Source organism: Schistocerca americana, chromosome 2, assembly GCF_021461395.2.
Source record: "Schistocerca americana isolate TAMUIC-IGC-003095 chromosome 2, iqSchAmer2.1, whole genome shotgun sequence".
NCBI lineage: Eukaryota > Metazoa > Arthropoda > Insecta > Orthoptera > Acrididae > Schistocerca > Schistocerca americana.
Window position 1 is genome coordinate 97583557 of NC_060120.1, and position 24574 is coordinate 97608130.

The window sequence follows — 24574 nt, forward strand, 5'->3', positions numbered from 1 at the left end:
TGGAATTGTTTTTAGTGTAATTTGTATTGTTTGTATTTGTATTGTTTCTTTGTAGTGTAATTTGTATCGTTTAATCTGCCGTAATGTGTGACAAATGTGGATTTTGTTGTAGATTAGTGAGCACGGGAGTGAAATGTCAGGATTATGGGTTGGTGTTTCAGTGGGCTGATTGTAGTGGGGAAGCTGTAATAGTGCCAGATGAGGCTCGCCAATGGAGTTTTAGATTATGTAGCCGTGACAAGAAAATTGTGGAACAGGGGAAAAAAGATTTGTGCCCTTCAGGCTGAACTAGAAATGGTGTAGTTCGAATTAGACAGGTTACAGGGGGAAAGAGACAATGGGAGCTGGGAATAGGTAACAAGTCATAGTGAGAAGGAGAAAACTCCAGAAATCGCTTTTCAGATTCCAGTGAGCAGTCAGTTTCATTTGTTACCTGAAGTAGAAGGGCCTCGAACAGTTTTTGAGCAAAGTAGGGTGCAGTGGACTCGTAGTAACAATTGTAATGCTAGGTCGGGAGTAAAATCAAACAGAAAGAAAAGAGTCCTGCTGTTAGGTAGCAGTCATGGGAGAGGTGTAGGCCATTTGCTACAGGATAGGCTAGGAGTTGAGTACCAGGTCACAAGCATTGTGAAACCTAGTGCTAAGCTTAGTGAGGTTACAGAAAACCAAGGTGCCTTGTGGAAAGATTTTGATGGTAAGGACAATGTTCTTACAGTAGGAGCAGCAGGAAACAGCCTGGCTAGCAATTCGGACTATAATATTAGGTGTGACCTGGATGTAATTGGAGTAGCAATATCTCACACTCGTGTGGGGTTTGTGGATGTTTTTCAGTGCCCTGACCAGTCCTGGGTTAATAGGTTAATATGGCTGTCAGCCATGTTAACAGAGAGTGTGGGGGGGGGGGGGGGGGGGGGGTACTGTTGGCAGAAACTAAATCTCATATCTGTGCTGTGCCTGTTGATGCAATTGGGAGTTGGGGTTACATTAGTTATGGCTTGCACCTGAATAGTAGGGGAAAGGATAGATTAGTTGATCTTCTTGCGGAAAGTGTAAGGAAGCCACATGCACACAAGACAAATACCTGTGATTACTGGAGTCAGAAGGAAACATTTTTTAGGTTAGAGTCAGGTTACGGAGAGAGAGAGAGAGAGAGAGAGAGAGAGAGAGAGAGAGAGAGAGTAATGAAAGAGCTTAAAACAGAACAGCGCCATAATGTATGTACCAGTATCCAAAGAAATAAAATTTCTGTTCTTCATTAGAACATTAGAAGATTGAAAAATAAGATAGATGAGCTTCTTGTATGCCTAGAAAATGGGGTAAATTCTCAATGTATAGATGTTTTGTGTCTCTCTGAACACCATGTAATCACAGGGATGGACAAGTTAAGTTTAAGAGATAACAGATTAGCATCTTATTCATGTAGTGTCAACATGGAAAAAGAAAGGGTTGCCACTTATAGCCGGCCGCTGTGGCCGAGCGGTTCTAGGCGCTTCAGTACGGAACCGCGCTGCTGCTGTCGCAGGTTTGAATCCTGCGTAGGGCATGGATGTGTGTGATGTCCTTAGGTTAGTTAGGTTTAAGTAGTTCTAAGTCCAAGGGACTGATGACCTCAGATGTTAAGTCCCATATTACTCAGAGCCATTTGAACTCTTTTTTTTTTTTTTTTTTTTTTTTTTTTTTTTTTTTTTTTTTTTTTTTTTTTTTGCCACTTACATAAAACTGGACACACAGTAAAAAATATTGAAACAATTAGTTTTTGTGTAGATCAGATCCTTGAAGCATGTGCTCGAGTTGCTTCTGCAGTATATTTCTATAGTAATTGTAACAATTTACAAATCCCCTCAAGGAAACTTTCAGCTATTCATGAAAAATCTAGAGCCGTTATTGAGCTACCTGTCAGACAAAAAGCAGCAGTTACTGGTTTGTGGTGATTTTAATGTAGATTTCTTAAAATATATGATAAGGAGAAATGAGCTAGAATCTTTGTTTGGTTGTTTCAATCTAGTATCTGTTGTAAATTTTCCAGCCATGTGCAGCAGGATAGTAGGTCACTTATCAATAACTTTTTCATAGACACTGCTCAGGCAGAAACAATTAATCTGTACCCAGTTGTTAATGGGCTATCTGATCATGATGCACAGTTAATGGAAATAACACATATAGCACCTTGCAGGCTTCAGGTGGGTTCATAAAAGGCAGGGAGGCTCATTGATGCAAACAAGGTACAGAGTTTTAAGAGCAACCTGGAAGAGGTAGAATGGGATGAAGTATACACAGAAAATGATGCTGATGCCAAATTCAATTTATTCCATCATAAATTTGACTCAATATTTGACAGTTGCTTTCCTGAAATGTTGTCCAAAAAAAGCCATTACAAAATCAAGTAAGCCATGTATTACTAAGGGAATTAAGATATCACGTAAGAGGAAGAGGGGAAATATATGGACAGGCCAGAATAAGTCAGATCTGACGTTACTTGCTTACTACAAAAGATACTGTAATATTTTAACCAAAGTCATTAAGAAGTCAAGAAGCTTATGTGTTCCGACAGAAATTAATAATGTGGATAATAAGATTAAAACTGTATGGAATTTTTGCGAATGGGAGATGGGGCAGCTTGACAGTGCACAGCAATAAAGCTAAATGATGATGTGAGTGATAATTCACAAGTTGCAAGTATTTTTAGCAAAATGTAGCAGCTAAAATAGGGTTAAAGGGTTCAGTTGAACAAGCAAAAAATGTTAAAAACGTCATTCCCTGGGATTTTAGGCCTTTAGAAATAGCACCAACATCCCCCACTGAAATTAAGGGAACTATAAATGTACTGAAAAACAAGAGCTCATGTGGTGATCATGGAGTCTCTAAGAGAATTGTGAAATGTTGTTCTAATTTAGTAAGTGGAGTCCTTGGTGATATATGTAATGCTTTTCTGGCACAGAGAATTTCTCCAGACAGATTGAAATATGCAATTGTCAGATCTCTTCATAAGAAAGGGGACAAGAGCAACTTAAATAATTATAGACCAATCTCATTGCTAACTTCATTTTCTAAAATATTCGAAAAAGTTATGTATTCAAGAGTAGTCTCACATTTAAGTCAAAATAATTTACTCAGCATGTCACAGTTCGGATTCCAGAAGGGTTACTCGACTGAGAGTGCTATCTACACATTTACCCATCAAATAGTACCAGCCCTAAATAACAAATTATCACCAGTTGCTATTTCTTGAGATCTTTCCAAGGCATTTGACTGTGTGGATCATGTCACACTCTTAGAAAAACTCAGGTTGTATGGAACTGAAGGCAATACACACAGCTGGTTGGAATCATACTTAACGAACAGAAAGCAAAAAGTTGTGCTAAATAACACACATGATATTGGGAGGATAGTAAATTCTAGTGAATGGGGAGTTGTCACAAAGCAAGTCCCACAGGGTTCAATTTTGGGTCCTCTGCTTTTCCTTATTTGTGTGAATGATCTCTCACTTAACGTTCAGCAAGCAGAACTAGTACTTTTTGCAGATGATATGAGTGTTATAATAAATCCCATTCCAGAAAAAGCAGCTGAAGATATTGTTAAGGATGTCTTTCAAAGAATTATTAAGTGGTTCTCAGAAAATGGACTCTCCCTTAATTTTTAAAAAACTCACTATATCCAGTTCTGTACACCAAATAGTCATACTTACAATTGATGTAGCATATGAACAGGGCTCAGTTAACGGGGTAGATTTCTCCAAATTTTTGGGTGTTCACATTGATGACAACTTGAACTGGAAGAAGCATATAAGCTTCTCAAACAATCAAGTTCAGCTTCTTTCACTCTTCGTATAATCACTAGTCTTGGTAATAAACAGATCAGCCTCCTAATGTACTTTGCATATTTCAACTCAATAATGTCTTATGCAATAGTTTTCTGGGGTAACTCACCACTTAGACATAAGGTATTGATTGTCCAAAACAGAGCAGTGAGAATAATTAGTGGTGTTCACCCAAGGACATCAGGTAGGCACCTTTTCAAGGAGTTAGGTATTTTAACCGCACCATCAGAGTACATATATTCACTAATGAAATTCGTTACAAATAATCCATCTCAGTTCGCGAAGATCAGTGATGTTCATACGTACAACACTAGTGGGACAAATGACCTTTCCTATCTGTTATTGAAGCTGTCAGTTGCTCAAAAAGGGGTACATTATTCAGCAACAAAAATCTTCGATCATTTGCCCAACAACATAAAGTGTCTGGCAGGTAGCAGATCAAGTTTTAAATCTAGCTGAAAATCATTTCCTTTGGACAACTCCTTCTATTCCATGGACAAGTTTCTGTTTCAGAAGTGGTAAAAAAAAAAGTACCTCTAAATGTAGTTGCACGTGTAGAACTAAAAATTTCAGTAATATTAATATAAGCACTATTTGTGTGTGTGTGTGTGTGTGTGTGTGTGTGTGTGTGTGTGTGTATCTTGTATGTGACTTGTTCCACATCATATCGATAAAATAATTGTGAAAATGATCTACAGAACATGACATAATTAAACTAACTAACTAAACTAACACCTCATGGCAACATCACATCCTTGCTACCATACGTGAGTGGGGTCTCTGGGGTCTGCTCCCAGTTTTCATCCAGAACTTCCTGTCACATGATATGTTCTGGGTTCAAGTTGGTCCTTCCATAGTCACCGCCCCCCCTTACACACACACACACACACACACACACACACACACACACACACACAGAGAGAGAGAGAGAGAGAGAGAGAGAGAGAGAGAGAGAGAGAGAGAGAGAGAGTGGGGTCCCACAGAGCTTTTCTAGTAGCCTTCAGTGGTCTAGCAGCAGATGTGGGGGTCCTCAGTATCACCCTCCTTGTATGCTGAAGATTTTTGCCTGCACTGTTACTCTTGTAGTGAGGGTGTTGCTGAACATCGACTGCAAGGCGCTGTACAAAAGGCACCGGCATGGCCGCTCACGTGTGGCTTTTAATTTTCCGCCACTGAGACTGTGTCAGGCGCTTCTGTCGATGTCATACCGTTCACTCACAACCAAACCTTTACCTCATCTACCAACTACTGAAAGTGGTAGAGATTTATCGCTTTTTGGGACTTGTCTTTGATTCTCACTTGGCATGGTTTCACATCTTCACCAGCTTAAGGATAGGTACTTATAAATGGTGGAAAAATCAAATTTTTTTTATGTCTTTATTAAATTCTATAGTCGTTCCTGATTACATTGATATATACATTATAGGGTTTCAAATGGAAAATGACCTATATACCAAATTTTAAAGTCAGTCATGTATACGGCCACGCCCCCTTTATTTCTGTTACAGAAACCCGTATTATTTCAAAAGGAATGTGAACTTACTGTTTCCTGTGATTATATCGTATATGTTGGTAACACTGCAGGTTCCTAGTGTCTGTAAATGATTATCTTTGCTAATATTTACTCTTGTTTTGCTGAAGCAGTTCGTTCATGTGTTACTGAATGTTTGTTACCCAAGTGCTGCATATATTTGTGGAAGTACATATCCTTTAGTGTGCAATAAATCCGAACTATGCCACACATCAAGAAATTCGATAAAAGTGAATTCCGTGGTAACCAGTTCACAAACAAAGCAAGCTACACTGTTTAAAGTAACCTATGTATCAGTTCTTCAGGGAAGAAACTCCCACATGGCACGCCTCCTGGTGATTCAAATTTTTGTGTTAACAATGACACTGTTTGTAGTGGATTTGTTGTTGTTGATGTGGGCATCTTATCTTCTTTGATAAAGGAAGTGGCGAAATGAAAATGGTGTGATGGTGTAGGCTGTCTGGAAATAACAACAAAGTAGCAGGAAGGGCTTAGCGTCAAAATTAGTTGTTCTGTGTAGATCCTGCAATAAATCTACCTTGAAAATGACTTCGAACATTGTACAAATTCATATGATGTGAATTTGAAGTTAGTAAATGCAATGCGTGCAATAGGAAAAGGAAAAAAGGCTTCTTAAATGTTTTGTGGTTTGATGGACCTTTCTCCTCCTCCTCAAAGTAGGTTCAACAAGTACATACAAATACTTTTAGATGCCTTGACGGTTGTGTCTAAAGCATCTATGAAACATGCAGTACAAGAAACTGTGAACATTAGTGGAACCAGGGGCATTGGTGTTGCACTTGATGGGACACGGCAATGTCGTGAACATCGTTCCTTGGATGGTGTTGTAAGTGCTACTTCTCTGGAGAATGGAAAAGTTGTTGATGTTGAGTGCTTATCTAAGTTCTGCCACACCTGTCATGGAAACACTGAAGAACATATTGAACATCAGTGTTCTAAGAATTATAATGGTTACAGTGGAGGTATGGAGTGTGATGGAGCTCTAAAAATATTTGAGTTCAGTGCCTGTTTGTAACGTTAGATATACGAAGTACCTAGTCGATAGGGACTCTAAAGCTTTCAATAAAATTAATGAGTTCAATGTTTATGGTGATGCGTTGGTAACGAAACTGCAGTGTTGTGGACGTGGGCAAAAGAGGATGGGTGCTAAAGCGAGGAAGCTAAGAAGAGAAATTAAAGTTTCTATCTGATGGAAAATCTCTGTCTGGCCGAGTCAGATTGGCAGAAACTGAAATAGATCTTCTTCCATTATTATGGACTGGCCATTAGACGAACTGCACCTCTGAATAATGTCACAGCAATGAGAAAAGCTGTTTGGGCTACCTACGTTCATACGTTGTCCACAGATGACCACCCTGTTCAGACTTTGCCCTAAAGGAGCAGATTCTTGGTGTGGTTACCAAAAAGCAAAATAAAGTGGTCAAATATACGATCATAAGCATTCTCCTCCTGAGCCTGTTAGGAATTAAATAAAACCAATTTTTAGAGACCTGAGTGACCCTGTTTTGCTTAGTGTCTCCATGGGGGCACTTGGAACACAAATGAAAGTTTCAACAGTCTACCAGACAGGAAGCCATCTTTCACATTACATTTATTTAACCATTGCTTATGGGAAAGATTACCCAAGAATGTTTTTGTAGGACTAAATACATTAAAAGTTTGTGGGGTTCAATGATGGACTGATAGGAAGGTTGGAAGTCCTGAGAAATTTAGGCATAAAATGTGGCTCTAATGTGGAAGATCAATTGTTTGCATGTGACAAAGAGTGCATGAAGCTGAAAGATTCACTCTTCAAGTTACCAAAGAAGCATGAAGTGCTAAAAGGAATGCCAAGAGGAAGCTTGAAGATGAAGAATTGCTGCATGATGAAGACTATGCTTCAGGAATGTTCTGAGGCACAGTTTAATTGGACTCACATCTTCATTCGCAATTTCCCACAAGTTGTATTTTTCAGAATCCAGGTACAAATATTTCCTAAAGTTTATAAAGCATTGCTCTAATTTTTTTCTGTAACTTGCAATAGTCCTTACTTATGTAGTAGACATAAGCTTTATTGCGGAATCAACTAAATTATAGAAAAAATAACATTTTTATTAGGAAAAATTACAAACATTAAAATGTAATATATTTTTTATCCTTGTAATATACATAATAGGTGGAATTAAATAGGTCTAGTACCTCAGCCATCATGTCATGCATATTTGGTAAAAATTTGGTCTCCTTCAAATGTATTACATTGGATTAAGTGGTACCTCGATTTGAGGGAGCATTTTGGGAAAAAAATTGCATAAATTTCTTTGTAATTTTTTTTAATAATCCTAAGCAGGTTCAAAAATATTCAAAATACTTCTAATTTGTTTATAAAGTCTGCTGCATTACCTGATACCAACAAAAAATCTGTAAGACATATGCATTATAAACAGCGCCTGAAAGAAATAGGTGTTGAATTTTACATAATGTTGAGCCGGAAAAGTACCCTGTGTCCTGAATAAAGGTGCTTGCTCCACCTTAACACACTTCGCTGCCTGAGTGACATCAGCTGGGATGCAGATCGCACTATCATTCTGCAGCTGTACAAAGTCCTGATACAATCCTGTAGTGATTATGGGAGTCTGGCATACGGTTTGGCATTGCCCTGAGCGTTGCAGATAGTGGATCCACTGCGGGGTTTGACTTGCGATAGGAGCCTTTCAAATTAGCCCTCTGAACCGCTTAGTCGTGGAGGCTGGTGTCCATCCAATGTCTATTGGATGCCAACAACAGCTTGTCATTTATGCTACCCATGTTCACAGCTCCTTAAGCATCCAAACTACCATCTTCTCTTTTGAAACACGTTAACCCATCTCCTGCAATGGCGGCCCCAATCAGGGATCGTGATTGCAATCGCATCTGGTCTATCCTCACTGAACGCCTGTTGTTTCCTCTTCCACCTCTCCTCTGGGCTCACTCCCGTACACCTCCATGGTGCATCCCTCAGCCACACCTTCGTCTTGATCTATCATAATATCGGTTCAGTCAGGGGCCCTCTGCCATAAATTTTTCTCCATCCTTGGTGCATCCAATCATTCAGAAGTAGACTATACTGATGGCTGATGTTTGCTGATCATATAGGCTTTGCTTATATTCATGCAGGTCATACTGAACTGCACTCCTTGCTGATGGGTATACTGTTTTTATTGAGGAGTTGGTAGCCATTTTTTGTGCTCTTGGTATATCCATTCCTGCACTGGTGGGCCCTTTTCATCTGCAGCGACTCCTTGAGCAGTTTGCAAGCCCTCGACTAGTGGTAACCTTGCCACCCCTTGGTCGTTGCTATGCAGGATTTCCTGTATGCCATTGAACAGTGTGGACGTTCAGTGACCTATGTGTGGACCCTGGGCAATGTCAGGATCCTGGGGAATAAACTCGTTGATAGCCTGACCAAACTGGCTACCAGTAAACTGGCTCTTGAGAAGTATTCTGGAAACAGACCTCTGATTGGTGTTATGTCATCAAGTTTCAGGTGCTTGAGATATGGAATGGCTCATTCTGATTTCACCAAACAAACTGCAGGTGATAATGATAAAGGAGACTAGAAAACTGTGGAGGTCCTTCATGCAGGCCTCTTGCAAGGATTCTACTGCCCACTGCCGGCTCTGCATCGGCCATAATTGGCTGACTCGTGGTCAGCTCCTACGTAGTAAGGACTCACCCCACAGTTGTTGTGGTGCCTGTTTGACAGTAGTCTGCATTTTGCTGAACTGTCTCAACCTAGCCACCCTGTGGCCGGACCCTTAACCTCTCTGACTCACCACCCCTGTTGTTAGGAACTGATGCCCCAGTGGCTGACTTGGTTTAACTTTTACCACTCTCTTTAAGGGAGGGCTGCTCATTGAGGGGTTGGCAGAACTCTGTTGTCTCCTCTGTCCAAGTGTGTTGCAGCTGCCTTGGCTCAGTGACGCAGCCTGGTCCTCGTCCTATTTGCTCTTTTTTTCTCCTCCTCCTCCTCCTCCTCCCCCCCCCCCCCCCCCACCCCCCACCCCACTGCCCCTCTGCACCATGTGATCTGTTAGACATGTTCGTCTTTTGTCTCTCTGTGCTCTGTGCTTCTCTTTCCCTGTCTGTTTTGCTAGTCTTTCCAGGGCAGTCTCAGAGTAGAGTGCCTCCAGTAAGTGGTGGGACCTGGGGTATTTGTTCTCTCATTGCCCTCTGCTTTCAGGGGCTTCTGACTGCTCCCTAGGTGGAGCACCTTGCATCCCTTTCTTCCTCTGTCTCCCGTTCTTCTTTTTGTCTGTTACCTCAGCTTCGCTGACATTGATTGACCTTGGGATTTTTCCCCCTAGGTTTTGCGCAGTACGCTATCTCTGATCCACACTCATGTAGAACTGTTTGTTAGAGGACAAAGGGACTGATAACCTATTAGCTTGGACCCTCTAAGCATCCAGCCAACCACGAGCTGACTTTGTGAACTAATTTTTTCTTTTTTTGTATTCTAGTTAGTTACTAGGGATATGTGCGAGTTTTTGTTATGGTTATGTCTATGTTGGTGTTGCTTTTATGAGAGGCTTGCAGGAAACAGTTTAGGTAATAGGTTAAAGAATTTTCAGATGAATTCTTATTTGCAATGTCAGTGGAACTTTAGCGTATCTAATTCAGTCTATAAGTAAAACAGTGGTGCTATGTGGTGTAATATCTTTATTGTTTTGGAAATTTTGTGGTATGTGGAGATGTGGTGCAGTCTTTTAAAATGCAGTGACAGTAAATGAGTGAGCATTTGTGTTTGACACCCACTGTGGCATTTAACTTTAAGATTATTCTTTGTAAAGGGAGTTTTCTGTGTCTATTAAGCCATTAAAAATGAGGGATTTGAGGAAGTACTTATCTCCACTGTCGAGTTAACTGCAGTGCCAGACTGGGCAAGTCACTGTATACCCCACAAAATGAATACTCACAGTCCCCCAAAGTCATGCCAGTACACTGTTTCAGTGGGAGAAACTGTGACCGGTGACATCTCAGGTCTTACTTTCCAGTTACCTGCCACTATCACCAGAGCTACCACCCTAAACACAAAGTATACATTAATTTACCAACCAGACCTACCTTTTGAGATCCTGCCCAAGGAAAACCTAACCTAAACAAATGGCACACTAGACCCAATATTTCCTGGTTACATAGATCTGATGATCGCAGCATAAAATTGCCACACGACGATGGAACACATGCTCAATCATGTGAAAAAATATCGGACTAAATATCGCCACTGACTCATCACCTGAGGGACTAACACATCAGCTGCCTGTGTAATTCTAATAATAAGTACTGTGTACTGCCAAGTTACCCAAATCCCACCCTCACTTTTCTTTAACCTGCCCCCCTCCCTGGGGGCTCGCCACTCTTCGGTGGGATTGTGCTTGGCTACCACAGGGCCCCAGCATTTGGAGCATTTTTTCCCTTCTGTGCTGCATGTCTATCCTTTCGCTATTCTTTTTCGCTTCCCTTGGGGAACATGTCTGGGGCATTATTGGGAATGTTCTGCATTGTCTGTCGCTGACACAAGAACGGTCTCACCTTTGTTTTCTGCTCCCTTTTTACCTTCCTTCATTTCCCTTCTCCTCTCATTCCTCCACTTCGGCGTTTGAGGTTCCTCTTTCATCTTCCTCCCTGTGTGCGCCTAGAGGCGGGCCCACGCATCTGACGTGATTGAGTAATGCGTAATTCTCAGCCCTGGGTTGACAGGTAAGGATTCCATGCACCCCCTGGTACAGGCCAGGCCCATGGTGGGGTGATAGCCTGATTTGCAACCTTCCCAAATTGCCGACTGGTCCCTCTCAGTTGTTCGGGAGGTGTGACCTGAGGTGTGAACAATCACCTAAGGCAGGTGCGCCCCCTTGTGAAGGGCCCCCCAGTTGGAAGGAGTGCGCTATTGAGACACTGGCAGCCATGTGGAATTTCGTGCAATGAGTCAATCATCTTCACAATCATCACCTACGAAACGAAAGTGTAATGAGGCTAATGATTCAAAGACCCTCCCCGCTACACCACAGTTCCTCATGATCTCACATACTGAAGACTGTCAGTCCTTTGCCATGGTAAATCCGTTTATTATTCAGAAAGGTGTTGATGGAATTGCCTGCTCTTGTTTACAGAATGGCACTTTGCTTTTGGAGACTACTTCTGATTCTCAAGCACAACAACTGCTTGCTGCTTCGCTTCTCCACAGCTACCCTATTCATGTCGAGGCCTATAGAACTTTGAATTCTTTCCATGGTGTCATTCACACCAGGCTGCTTGATGGTCTAACAGAGGCCAAAATCGAGTCTTACACCTCTGATCAGGGTGTCATTGCCGTCCGTCGTGTAATGAAAAAGGGAGATTCCTCCTTAGTACCCACCCATACTCTTTTTCTAACCGTTGATAGGGTGGTGCTTCTGTCAAAGATCAAAGCAGGCCATGAAATTATCACTGTCGGGCCGTACATTCTGAACCTGATGTGCTGCTACCAGTGTCATTGTTTCAACCACACTAGAACGTCTCGTCGACACCCAGCCAAATGTATAACCTGTGGTAAGGATGCCTATGAGGGTGATTGTCCGCCTCTCTCTCCCCACTGTATCAACGGGATTGTCCCATGTATCTTGATGAGCGGGCTGTCAGAGAGATCCAGGTAATGGAAAAAGTGCCTTATCCAGTTGCTCTTCAGTTACTGGTTGGTCACAAACTTGTGTTCTCTCATCTGGCATCTATAGCTCTGTTCTTGTTACCAGTCGCTCCTTGAAGGACATGGCCATGCAGACATGCGACCTCCAATTCCGCTCTGAGGTTGTGAAATTGCCCAGTGTCAAGGTAGCATCGCCGTCCCCCTGCCCAGCTGTGCAACAAGCCGCCAAACTCTTGCCTCTTGCCTCTCGCCTTCCTCTGTCCCTCCAGCCAAACAACATCAGAGTCGTCCTCTAACCGGAAAGACTTGAAGAAGTCCACCAAAGACAAATGGTCTTCTCCTTCGCTGACCTGAAGATCATCTTCGATGGTGTTGCCAAGTGATACCTTAGTCTGGCCGGCCTCTGTCATGCCAGTGCGCACCACCAACCGTTTTTCAGCATTGGACTCCACAGACCAACTGCACAAGCATGCCGATGCTTCTATGGACCCTATAGAACAGGATCCTCATGCTTCTGTGCCATGTAGTAGCGACTCTTCACAGGCTGTCATTCGGCAGCCACTGAGGTGAAATCCCTACATCTCTTCCTTCGGTCCCACAAAGAGGATTTATGGGTGCTTTAAGCATGACAGCATCCCCTTGTACTCTGCCTTCAGGAAACGAAATTGTGTCCTCAAGACTGCTTAGAGCTCTCAAATTTCTTACCGGTTCATTTTGGCTTTCCCCCTGAGGTCAGCATTCCCATCTCATGGGGGCATCATGCTGCTCATACCGGATGGCATTCATAGTCACCCCATTACCCTGACTAGCCATCTTCAAGCTGTTGCAGTTTGCCTTTTCCTTCCCCACCTGACTTTTTCCCTCTGTACCATTTATGTCCCTCCGTCATTTGATGTCACCAGGGCAGACTTCCTTTAGCTTATTGGTCAGCTGCCGCCCCCATTTTTGCTACTTAGTGACTTTAATGCGTATCACCCCCTTTGGGATTCTCCCAGGACCTGTCGGAGAGGTGCCCTCTGTGCTGACCTTCTTAACCAACTTAATCTCTTTTGCCTTAACATTTGGACCTATCCTTTCGCACTGCCCAGCTTGCCCATTGTCTTGAGTTATCTGTTCTTTCTGACACCTACTCGAGCGACCATTTCCTGTGTGCTATCCATTTGCTGACCCCAACCCCATCCCGTGTACACCCAAATGGCAGCTTACTAAGGCTGACTGGCAGCTTTACTCCTCCCTGGTGACCCTCGAAGAACAAGATTTCCCCAGTTGTGATGACCAAGTGGACTATCTCATCAGCGTTATCCTTCCTGCCGGAGAACATTCCATACCTCGCATTTCCTCTTTACCATGTCGTGTCCCAGTCCGTAGGTGGACTGAGGCATGCTGCAATGCAGTTCACGCAAGGAGACGTGCTCTCCGTGTTTTTAACCGTCGTCCTACAATGGCAAACTTCATTCATTATAAACAGATGCGTGCAAAATGTCGTTGCATTCTTCAGAATATCCAAAGAACTAGCTGGATTTCATTCACTAGTTCCTTTTAGCAATTCCACCCCTTCCTCTGTCATGGGGACGAACCCCCTACCGCTCTTTGGGACCAAGATCCATTCCCCAATTTCGGGCCTGACAGTATCAGACGATGTCATTGTGGACGCTATTGCTATCTCCAACACCTTGGGCCACCATTTTGTGGAAGTTTTGAGCTCTTCCCACTATCTCCCTGCCTTCCTCCATCAGAAACAGGCAGAGGCGGCATGGGCGATACCCTTCTCTTCTCCGAATCGTGAGTGCTACTGTGCCACTTTTACTATGAGGGAGTTAGATCATGCTCTCAGTTCATCCCAATACTCTGCCCTGTGCCAGAAACCATCAACATTCAGATGTTGCAGCACCTTTCTCTTGCAGGCAAGCACATTCTGCTTAACACGTACAACTGCATCTGGGCAGAGGGCACATTTCCTGGAAGCTGATGTAAAGCCGCCATCATACCCATTCCTAAGCCCAGTAAGGACAAAAACCTTCTTTCTAGCTATCACCCCATCTCTTACCAGCCGCATTTGCAAGGTGACGGATCATACTATTCATGCCTGGCTGGTATGGTGGCTAGAGTCTCGCAATTTACTGACGAATGCACATTGTGGATTTCGAGTGCGGTGCTCTGCAGTTGACCATCTCGTTACTTTGTCCACCCATGTCATGAATGGTTTTCTCTGCAAATCAGACTGTGGCTGTATTTTTCGATTTGAAAAAGGCCCAAGACTCCTGCGGGGAACTGGTATCCTCTGTACTCTTTACACGTCGGTCTTCCGTGGCTGCCTGCCTTGTTTCCTTCAGGAATTTTTAAAAGATCAAGGTTTCATAGTGCGTGTGGGTTCTGCCTTATCGGACACCTTTATCGAGGAAAACGATGTGCCTCAGGGTTCCGTCGTGTGTCGTCCTCTTTGCTGTTACCATTAACTCTATAATGGCCTGCCTCCTGCTGGGTATCTCACTCCCTTTTTGTTGACAATTTTGCCATCTATTGCAGTTCTCTTTGGACCTGTCCCACTGAGTGGCATCTTCAGCAGTGTCTTGATCATCTTTATTCCTTGAGCATTGACAGTGGTTTCTGCTTTTCCACTGACAAAACCGTCTGTATGAATTTCTGACTGCGCAAATGGTTCTTTGCACTATCTTTACATCGTGGACCTGTTGCCCTTCCGTTTGTTGAAACTATGAAGTTCCTGTGGCTCATAATCGATAGGAAACTCTCTTGGTCCTCCCATGTGTCTTACCTGGCAGCATGCTGTACATGTTTCCTCAATGTCCTATGTATCCTCAATGGTACGTCCTGGGGTGCTGATCGAACCACTTTCCTCTGTTTGTACTGGTTCCTTGTCCTTTCAAAACTCGACTGTTGGTGTTTCGTTTATGCACCTGCATGTCCATCTCTCTTACGCCATCTCAACACTATCCACCATCATGGCATCCATTTAGCCACAGGTGCCTTTTACACTAGCCTGGTTTAGAGTCTGTATGCTGAAGCTGCTGAACTACCGCTGTGACTTTCTCCTCAGCAGATATATATGCAGTTTGTCTGCCATGCATGGCCACCCATCCTATGCCTCCTTCGTTGATTCCTTTGATTGCCTGAATGGGGTGCATCCCTCTTCTGTTACCTCCTGGAGTCCACTTTCGGCACTTGCTATGGTGGCTTAACTTCACACTACCTGGAACTTTCCTGGTGGGTGTGAGCCTTTCACCACCTTGGATTTGTGTGGAAATCCTTGTTCATCTTGGCTTTCATTTGCTTCCTAGGGACATTACTCCAGCCTTGATCTATCGCCTTCAATTTTACAACCTTCGCATGGAACTTCACGATAGTACCTTTGTATACACTGATGGCTCTCGGACAGATGTGGGGTCGGGTGTGCCTTTGTCATTGGCACCCGTTTCTTTCGATATTGGCTACCAGCACACTACTCAGTGTTTGCAGCAAAGCTCTTCGCCCTGTGTCAGGTCACGGAGTACATCCGGTGACACAGCCTTTTCAATTGTGTCCTCTGCTCAGACTCACTCAGCGTCCTTCAAAGTCTATGTGTGCTGTATGCTGCCCATCCCTTTGTGCAGCAGGTCCAGGAAAACTGTCACTTGCTCTCTCTTGGTGGAGCCAATGTGATTTTTCTGTGGGTTCCTAGTCATGTCGGTCTACCAGGAAACGAGGCTGCTGACGCTGCTTTCAAGGCTGCAGTCCTTGTACCTCAGCCCACAAGTTCCTATATTCCCTCTGATGAGCTCTGTGTTACCATCTGTCAGAAGGTGGTGTCCCTTTGGCAATACCAATGTTACTCCCTTCATGGGAATAAGCTCCAGCTTATTAAGCCTCTCCCAGCGGCTGGGACGACTGCCACTTGGCCCTCCCACCTGGAGGAGGTCATTTTAACTAGGCTGTGTATTGGGCACTGCCTTTTTAGCCATCGACATTTGATTAGTAGTGCTACCTCGCCACTTTGGCACATTGTGTTCGAGTTTTAACTGTCCACCACTTCCTGATGGAATGCCCATTTTTTAACCGTTTACATTCCTGGTTGGGATTGCCGTCTGAGTTATCGGCCGTTTTAGCAAATTATGCACAGGCTGACAACTGCATTTTACTTTTTATCCACCAAAGCAATATGGTGAAGGCCATTTCATTTTTAGTTTCAGACATCTGTTTCTGTGTGGTGTTTTTTAGCCCTTTCTCCATGTGTCTGTTTTTAGATGTCTTCTCTTATGTCACTTGGGACTGACATATAGTTGTTTTTTAACTCCTCTGTCTGTGTGTTGTATAGTTATTGCTTGGGCGTGTACGACCCTAGTTGTTTTTTGTGCCCTAAAGCAAAACAAAACCAAACCTTTAACCTGTGGGTCTGTGGTGGTTGTCGGCACCAGTGAATACGTGCCTCAACCTCGGTGAGTGCAGTAAAATTGTGCAGAAAGGGAAGAAACAGACTCGATGTTTGTTCATCACAAGAGTGATAGTTTAGAGAATGTCATACATAAATGGAAGAAAGACAAACAAAGGGGAAAAGTTATGAAAAAGTGATATTTTTATGCAGTAAAATGTAAAGCGTAGAAACAATTATAGAAAAAAATCAATGTCTCTGCTGCAGCCAGATTCTTAAGCAGTAATCTGTAGGTCTCGATTAATCTAAGGAGAGAGGAAATGTAGCAGCATAGAACTTTAGTGGCAAAAAAAAGCAGCCCAGAACTGTAACAGTGCCGCAGCCAATCTGCCAGTCAGACATTGCCCCTGCCAATACACCAAGTGAGCGAAAGCTACACTTATGTACCACTGTGCCTTTGTGCCAATAACTTGGCAGAAATAGGAAACATTACCGTAGGACACGATCTGATATGCCTATTTCACCAGTCAGAGCTGGTCGTTACCATGTTGCCAATTCTAATCACATAACGTAGGACATGGTCAATGTTCAGAAAGGTAGTGGACCAGCCCCTACTTGGCTCAGAATTTATCTCAAGCCTTCTCCTTTCTGTGCCTGAGGAATTCCATCTCTGCTACCACTCTGAACGTAAGGAAGTCTTTATTACTGACAGATTTGTGGCTGGTTCTCCAGGACTTTCATGTATTTTTCTCATATTTTTTCATATTTGCAGATCCAGGGGGCATACGTTCATAATATGTTTAGGACATCTGTGGATGTGGTGGAGGCTCCAATCATAACTTGCGTGCCTAAATGCTGGCACAGTAGCCTACAGTTAGTTAATACAGGTTATGGTACAGTCTAATTACGTTCAGAGGCAAATGAAACCTTCGTTGTCGCACGTTAATAACTTCATTCCTTATACATCTCCCTTTCCTTGCTAAGTATTCTGTGTGGGTATTGAATGTGCAGTGTTTGTCCAACTGCCTATGTAACTAGCTGCTGATTGAACACTTTCAAATTATCACCTAATTTATTTTAATGGATGGATCCCCAATAAATTTTACATTTAGTAGCATATATTTTGAGTTTTGTGGTGTCATCTTGAATCACAGCTGCGATTTCTAGCAAATCACAACTCTTGGTGTACACTAAGAGTAACAAGTCATCAACTTTTGCAACAACTCCTGACAATTTGTGACTGTTTTGTAATCTATCCAGGTGTCTATACTTTATTATCTGCAATGTTGATTAATTTTCTCACCTCATTAATTGCATTCTCAGTACATTTACCCTTCCTGAATCCACATTGGGCTTTTAATACCATTAGAATCTTGTATCATTTTAATATTCTGATTAGTTCTTTTCCAAAATCTTTCCAGGTACATCTGTTGTTATACTGTGCTTTTCACCACTATAGGTACTCACCTACATGCAAATAAAGGGAACTCATGAGCAAACTGATGGCCACATCCCATGCTTTACTTAAACCACAGCCTTGCAGTATTTGCGTATTTGTTAGATATACTACATGTCACATTCAAACAGTATGCAATAAACATCATAGTTGCAGCATTCTAGATTATCTTTCGCGCAGCATAATAGACTTTTTAGTTTAATTTGAAGCCACAATTTTAAGGTATTCTTCTGACCATCCCAGAAATGGCACCAGCGTTTGAAAGGTTGAAGATTCTTTCTTCTTCCTTGCTCTTGTTTCTCACTGCAACTGGTGTTGACTTGTATTGCTCACTCAACTTGTTTTTCTGAGTAACCATTCTTTTTTACAACTTATCTCAGGTATTGCAATTCTTCATTGAAACTGTCCTAGCCCGACACCAAATATGTGTTCTCTGGACGAAAGTTCGGCACACGAACTTCTGAGATTCTTCTGTTGCTGAATGGCACCAGGAAACAACAGATTGACAAAATACAATACCATTGTGTTAGAATCTGCAGTGGAGTAACACCAGTTTTACGTCCAAAACAACTTGTTTTCGTACAAATGAGCCCTTGCTTAATAAATCAATTGAGACTACTTTTATGGAGCACTGCTGTACCATGTGCTGTGTATGCACTTACACGCCCTCTCGTCAGAAGTGGCTGCATAGTATGTGCACCAGATTAAAAAAAAGAGAACTGTGTTTTCCAGTATGCGGACTTAAGCTCTGAATTTTTATGGTATAATGGACTGAAACTTCCCACTTTTTTCCTCAGATAAGAAAATCAGTGTTCTTGGGTACAGCAAAATCCCTCTTTGTGTTTGGCACTAGTTTGTGGAAGATACATTTATTAGGGAGAATCTAAATTCCTAAGCCTCCAGTACCTAGTAATTAGCTGACAAGAGCTTCTTTGGCCCAGTTACTGTTTCTCCATTGAATCAAAATGTGTGCTACTGAGTAGTAAACAGCACTTATTGTACACACTGCATGGAATTCCTTTTTCTCAGCTACTAGTTGCCTGCAAAATTCATCTGCTCCTCAGGCACCAAACATTAACAACGCATTCAGTAGTTACCAGCTGTGATTCAAATATTCGCTAATGATTGAAAATAACATATCAGCCATTAGTAGCTGTCATATTCATTTAGCCTAATCCCCGAGCAGAATAGTCATTGCTTTCCTCAGAGGCAGCTTGAACTGAAAGAGATCCTGATGATGGCTTACTCATTAAGTATGCTGCCAGCTCTCAAAACACTGTCCTGTGACAGGATGACATTCATCTCCTGAACATAATGCATAGGGTAATTTGAACTGCAGCAGTATGGAAAGCCTGTGAACTTTTTATTGGGATACCTGGATGCCAAAGCATCCAACAAATGACTGGATCCCCTTGCAAGGTATGCAAGAAATAGTAGGCTGTTACTTATCCCACATTTCAGTGCATGCAACTATGTCAATGAAGTTAAAATGAGGGCTAGAATTTATGGAAAGAAAGAATGGGAAAAAAAGTGAGCCAGAGTGGTTACCAGTACTGTGAGCTACAACCTGCTGCCTTGACAAGAGGATTGTGGTCCACAGATTGGATATGCCATGGACAGTGCCTAATCTCCATCTGAATGGTGTTCTGTCACGAAAACTTAGGTCATTTTTGCAGGATATGTCTTAGGAGCTGCCTAACTTGTTCATGTGACTCAATATCAGAGAATGAGATTTCAAGCACCTGTTTTTGTGTGAACAGTATTGTAACTAATAAAAACTTTGTGCAAGAGACTAAGTAAACCAAAACACTAGTTTTCCACAAGATATTACCAATATCTTCAAGTATGTCTTCTGAGGTTGTTACCGTATTTACTCGAATCCAAGCCGCACCTGAAAAATGAGACTGGAAATCAAGGGAAAAAAATTCCTTAAGCCGCACCTGCAATTTGAGACTCGAAATTCAAGGGGAGAGAAGAGTTTTAGACCCCACATCCAAATCGAAACAAAGTTGGCCCATTGTAACATGAGACATAGTTTAGGTCGAATGGATGAAGATACAGCTACAGTAGTTCCGTTCGAGTCGTAACCTTAGTAGTTAAGCTTTACCAGGTAGCCATTGCTATGTGTCAGGTGCTCCATCCGTATTTATACAGATACCCTTCCTTCTTCACGTGCTACGTCTGGTTTGATTCGATTGCTTGTTTTTTCTTTGACCTGATAAGTGCTGTTCTCTTTGTTATAGGTGTTTACGTCACTCTAAGCTGAAAATGCATTATTGTATTGTCATGGCTTGCTTTTGTGCGCGCTACCGCCACTTACAATAAAAAAAAGAGGAATTGTCTCATAAGCGAAACAATGGCAAGAGACTATTTGTTGTTACTTACACTGCTGCTTTCTTTGATAATGATCAACAAGAAACAAATAATAGACTTCATGTGATAGATGATGTTCTGAACGAGAGTTAGCGAAAGTTTTTCTCTGTTTGAAAATCTTTGCAGACGCCTCTTTAGTAAATTACATTCTGCACAGAAATTAGTCATCTCAGATTTAAAAATCTATTCAGTTACCATGCTTCATTTCTGATTGTATCACTATTCAGCATAAGAATAATACGAATACAAACATGACATGATATGTACATTCTTCCACCTTTGCAGTTATCTCACTCTAGCTTCGTAGTTTATTGGGCAGACAGGATTTAAACAAGATAGCAGCAAACACGAAAGAATACATGGCATAATGTTTACATTCATGTTATTCTGATGGTGAAGAGAATACTGCATGTGATTCACGATTCATAAAAGCTCTTATTAGCAACCATATCTTGTCACAGCTAGGAAAAAATTCAGAACGCGGAGTTGGCCATATTGACATACATCCCAAGCAGTCTTGCAAGTCAGATTTTCGTAGTAGATTTTTAGTGATGACTTCAAATGCAGTGACAGTGTGTGTTGTTGTTGTCTTCTGTTCGTAGACTGGGTTGATGCAGCTCTCCACTGTTTTTTTATCCTGTGCAATGCAGAGTAGCAACACTCATCAAATAGGAATGAAAATAACTTAGAAATTAAACTCTGAAATTTAAAACAAAATTTTATTAGGTTTGTAATACATCTTACACCAAATGTTTAAAATATCAGTCACGATTCTGAATCACTATTATTCGATTCTTTGTCGCTCATTTCTTCACACAGTTCATCGTCCTCCGTACCATCTAGAGTCTAGTGCATTGGATATCGAACATTTTTTAAATGCTTGTTGCACAGTCTGATTTGGAACACACTTCCATGCATCATAAATCCGTTGGCACGCTTGCGACAAACTTGCTCGTTCTACACGTCCTGTTGGTGTCGGTTGTCTGTCGCTTTTCGAAAGCCAGTCTGTGTACATGTATTTAAGCTTGTCCTTAAATGGTTTATTCAAACATACGTCAAGTGGTTGCAGAATTGACATCATCCCGCCTGGAATTACTGCCAAGTCCGTTTTGCTTTCCTCTAATTTTCGTTTTGCTGCAGGTGTTGTCAGGCCTTCGTACGCATCTAATACCAACAGTGTGTGTAAACCAAGCATTGCGCCAGGACGCAGATTCCACACACGCCCAATCCATTCCAGCACCATGTCCTCCGAAAACCACCCGGTTTCGTTTGCTCGTGCAATTTGTTCTTTGGAAACACTTCTTTCGCTTGAAAACTATGAATGGAGGTAATTTATGTCCATCTGCAGTGAAAGCAAGCATGACGGGCATCCGCTGTTTTTTCACCCCCCTGATGTAAGAACACTTCTTCCTTTCCTTTGGCGTCAACCGTATAATTTGACGGCATGTCAAAGTATACGGGAGTTTGGTCAGCATTTCTTATCTGACCAAGAAGGTATTGCTTTTCTGTGCGCTGCCTAATTATGGAGCACTGAAATTCCACAAGTTTTTCTTCTTAACTTTTCGGCAGCTTCTGTGCAACTGAAGTTCACCTCCGAAGTGAAAAAACCCAGCGCTTCATAAACAGATCAATCCAGCTGCGACTAGCTTTAAATTTTTTGACTTTTTGCTTTCTAGCAGTTTCATCTGACTACATTTTTAAAATTTCGGCGTTCACAGGCGGGGATTTCTGACGCTGTTCCTTAACAAATTCATTTAAAATCACTTCTAGTGCATGATATCGGCCACACTTTGGCGCACTAAATGCTTTCCTGCTACGTGAGCATTCAAATAATTTGTCTCTCTGCAGTCGCCATCCCCTGACGTTGCTCTCGTCAATCTCGTATCGCAGATCAGCAGCACGATTAGAACTTTGTTCCGCAAAAGAAATAACTCCTCTCTTGGATTTGGCACTATAATGAAAGCGCCTCATTATGGTTCACTAACACCAACAAGCACTTCACAAAATTACCCGAAACAATAGGTGCCGCTATGTGAAATCTTAATGAGCCCCAGCGTATCAACTCGTGCAACAATACTAAAGCCTTGTGAATTGTTGGTACTTTTGTGTAAATAAATTTATTTTTGTTGCTACAAATATTTGTAATGCTGCTACATTCGAAGATGAACAATATGGAACTTCTATTTACTTCGTTGGATAATGTATGAAAATGCAGTGGTCAAAACTCAGGGCGGAGAAAAAAAGCACACCTTCTACCATTTTTTAAATTTATTTACTGACACACAGGTTTTGGCGCCAGTCTTTGTGCCTGCAAAGCATGCCTGTTAGTTGAAGACGTGGCCGGATGCCCTTCCTGCCACCACCCCGTACCCCCCCAGGAAGGAATTAGTGTACCCCAACTGTGTGCGACTAGTGTAATCCATGGAATAGTGCAAAAGTGTTCAGATGTCTGTGAGCCGTGTAACTGAAGCGATACATGGGGACCAGCCCAGTATTCACCTAGGGGGATGAGGAAAACCGCCTAAAAACCACATCCAGGCTGGTAGGCACACTGGCCCTCATCGTTAATCCGCCGGGCGGATTTGATCTGGGGCTGGCGCGCCTACCCGAGTCAAGGAAGCAGCGCATTAGCGCGCTCGGCTAACCTGGCGGGTCAAAGCATGCCTGTGTAGCGCTACATATATTAGACGGCAGAAGTTATTTGTGGCGGCACATACCAATATTTTTCAGAACTTATGCTTACTTTGCTCTCGAATCTAAGCCGCAGGCGGTTTTTTTGATTACAAAAACCGGAAAATAGTGCGGCTTATATTCGAGAAAATACGGTGGATACAGATAAAAGTGAGACTACTTTTATGGAGCGCTGCTATACCATGTGCTGTGTAGGCACTTACACACCCTCTCATCAGAAGTGGCTGTATAGTATGCGCACCAGATTAAAAAAGGGTACTATGTTTTCCAGCATGTAGACATAAGCTCTGAATTTTTTTGGTATAATGGATTGAAACTTTTACTTTTTTCTTCACATAAGAAAGTCAGTGTTCTTAATGTGTAACTGTTGAATTTATAAAGTGTACCAAGTATTTTATTTAATGTCTATTACATTGTTTCAGCTTTGGTACCAGATGCTGTGAAGAAAGAACTCCTACAGAAAATTAAAAATCATTTTTCACAAGCTTTATAAAGTAAAAGCTCATTTGTACCAAAACAGGTTGTTTTGGACATAAAACTGGTGTGCATTGCAGCAGGCAAGATAGTGTGCTCTGGAAAGAAGTTGTATACCCTAGAAAGATCATCTAAATTGTGTTGATCAGGCAGAAATTGTCAGGCAAATGAATTTAACTTCTGCGGACAACTGCAAAAATGCCATTTACTAGCAAGGAAACTCACTATGTTACTGAATACACTTTAGTAATTGTTAGGTATGGAAATTTACAGAATGTGAATAAAGTGCTGTGTGACTGTAGTGGACATTGAAGTTTTTAACTCTCAGCAGATATAAGATGAATTTATGATGAACAGATACGTGTGCTAGATACAATTTTTTATCTCTAATTTGTATGGGCAATGCACAAGGATATTGTTCATTGCCACTTAGTCTATCTAGATGATTGTTTTTCCTACTAAATATGATTCACAACAATTTGTGAAGCTTTCATGTCAACAGTCATTTGTAAGGTTTTTAATTAATGAGTTTATTGGATCAGTTAAAACATACTTACTGAGAAACTTTTTCTTTTCTGTATTTACTGTGTCTAAGCATTATGGCATGAAAACCCCATTCATAGTGTGTAAAAACCTAGGACTCGATACAATAAATACTATTCCAGGTAGCTATTGCTTTAGCAAGAGTGTCAATTTGAGTAGCATGATCTGCGGTAAAATGGGTAAATTTAATCCAAGCAGCAGCTCTTCTGGGGTGGCTGTTTCAATGGAAATTGTAAAAGCTTTAATGCAGATAATTAGAACAATCTGTGTTCCACTTGTTATGAAGATCAACTATTAGAGAATCCTTTGTGAATACAAAATTGTGGTTCTTCACCAAACACATCGAAGATAAGTTTGGTGAAGTTGCAGCTGTAGAGGTGAGGGAAGTTTTCTATTTTAACCAGGACAGTACAAAAATCTGTTTAGTCAGAGGCTCATCAATCTTGCAGTATACTAGTCTGTTACTCTTCACAAAAAAATCGAATGTGGCTGCTGGAGCTCACATTTCATTGTGATCTGACACTACAAAACAGTGAAGAACTGCAGGCCAGCTTAACTCACTTAGGTGCTCACCGTGTTTGTCAGATCCAACAAGGACACTGCCTGTGACTGGTTGAGGTATTGACACATCGGTGTGATGTTAAATCCTACATTTAAAGTGCCTAGGA

General features: G+C 41.9%; 1 protein-coding gene across 1 annotated transcript in view; it reads left to right on the forward strand.

Moving 5' to 3' along the window:
• Positions 1 to 23669, forward strand: part of LOC124595089 (transcription and mRNA export factor ENY2-like) — a 48511-nt gene extending 24842 nt beyond the window's left edge. The window contains exon 3 of the mRNA XM_047133679.1: positions 23312 to 23669. Within this exon, the coding sequence (XP_046989635.1) occupies positions 23312 to 23382 (71 nt within the window). The 3' untranslated portion in view covers positions 23383 to 23669. The remainder of the gene's footprint in view (positions 1 to 23311) is intronic.
• Positions 23670 to 24574: the final 905 nt, after the last annotated feature.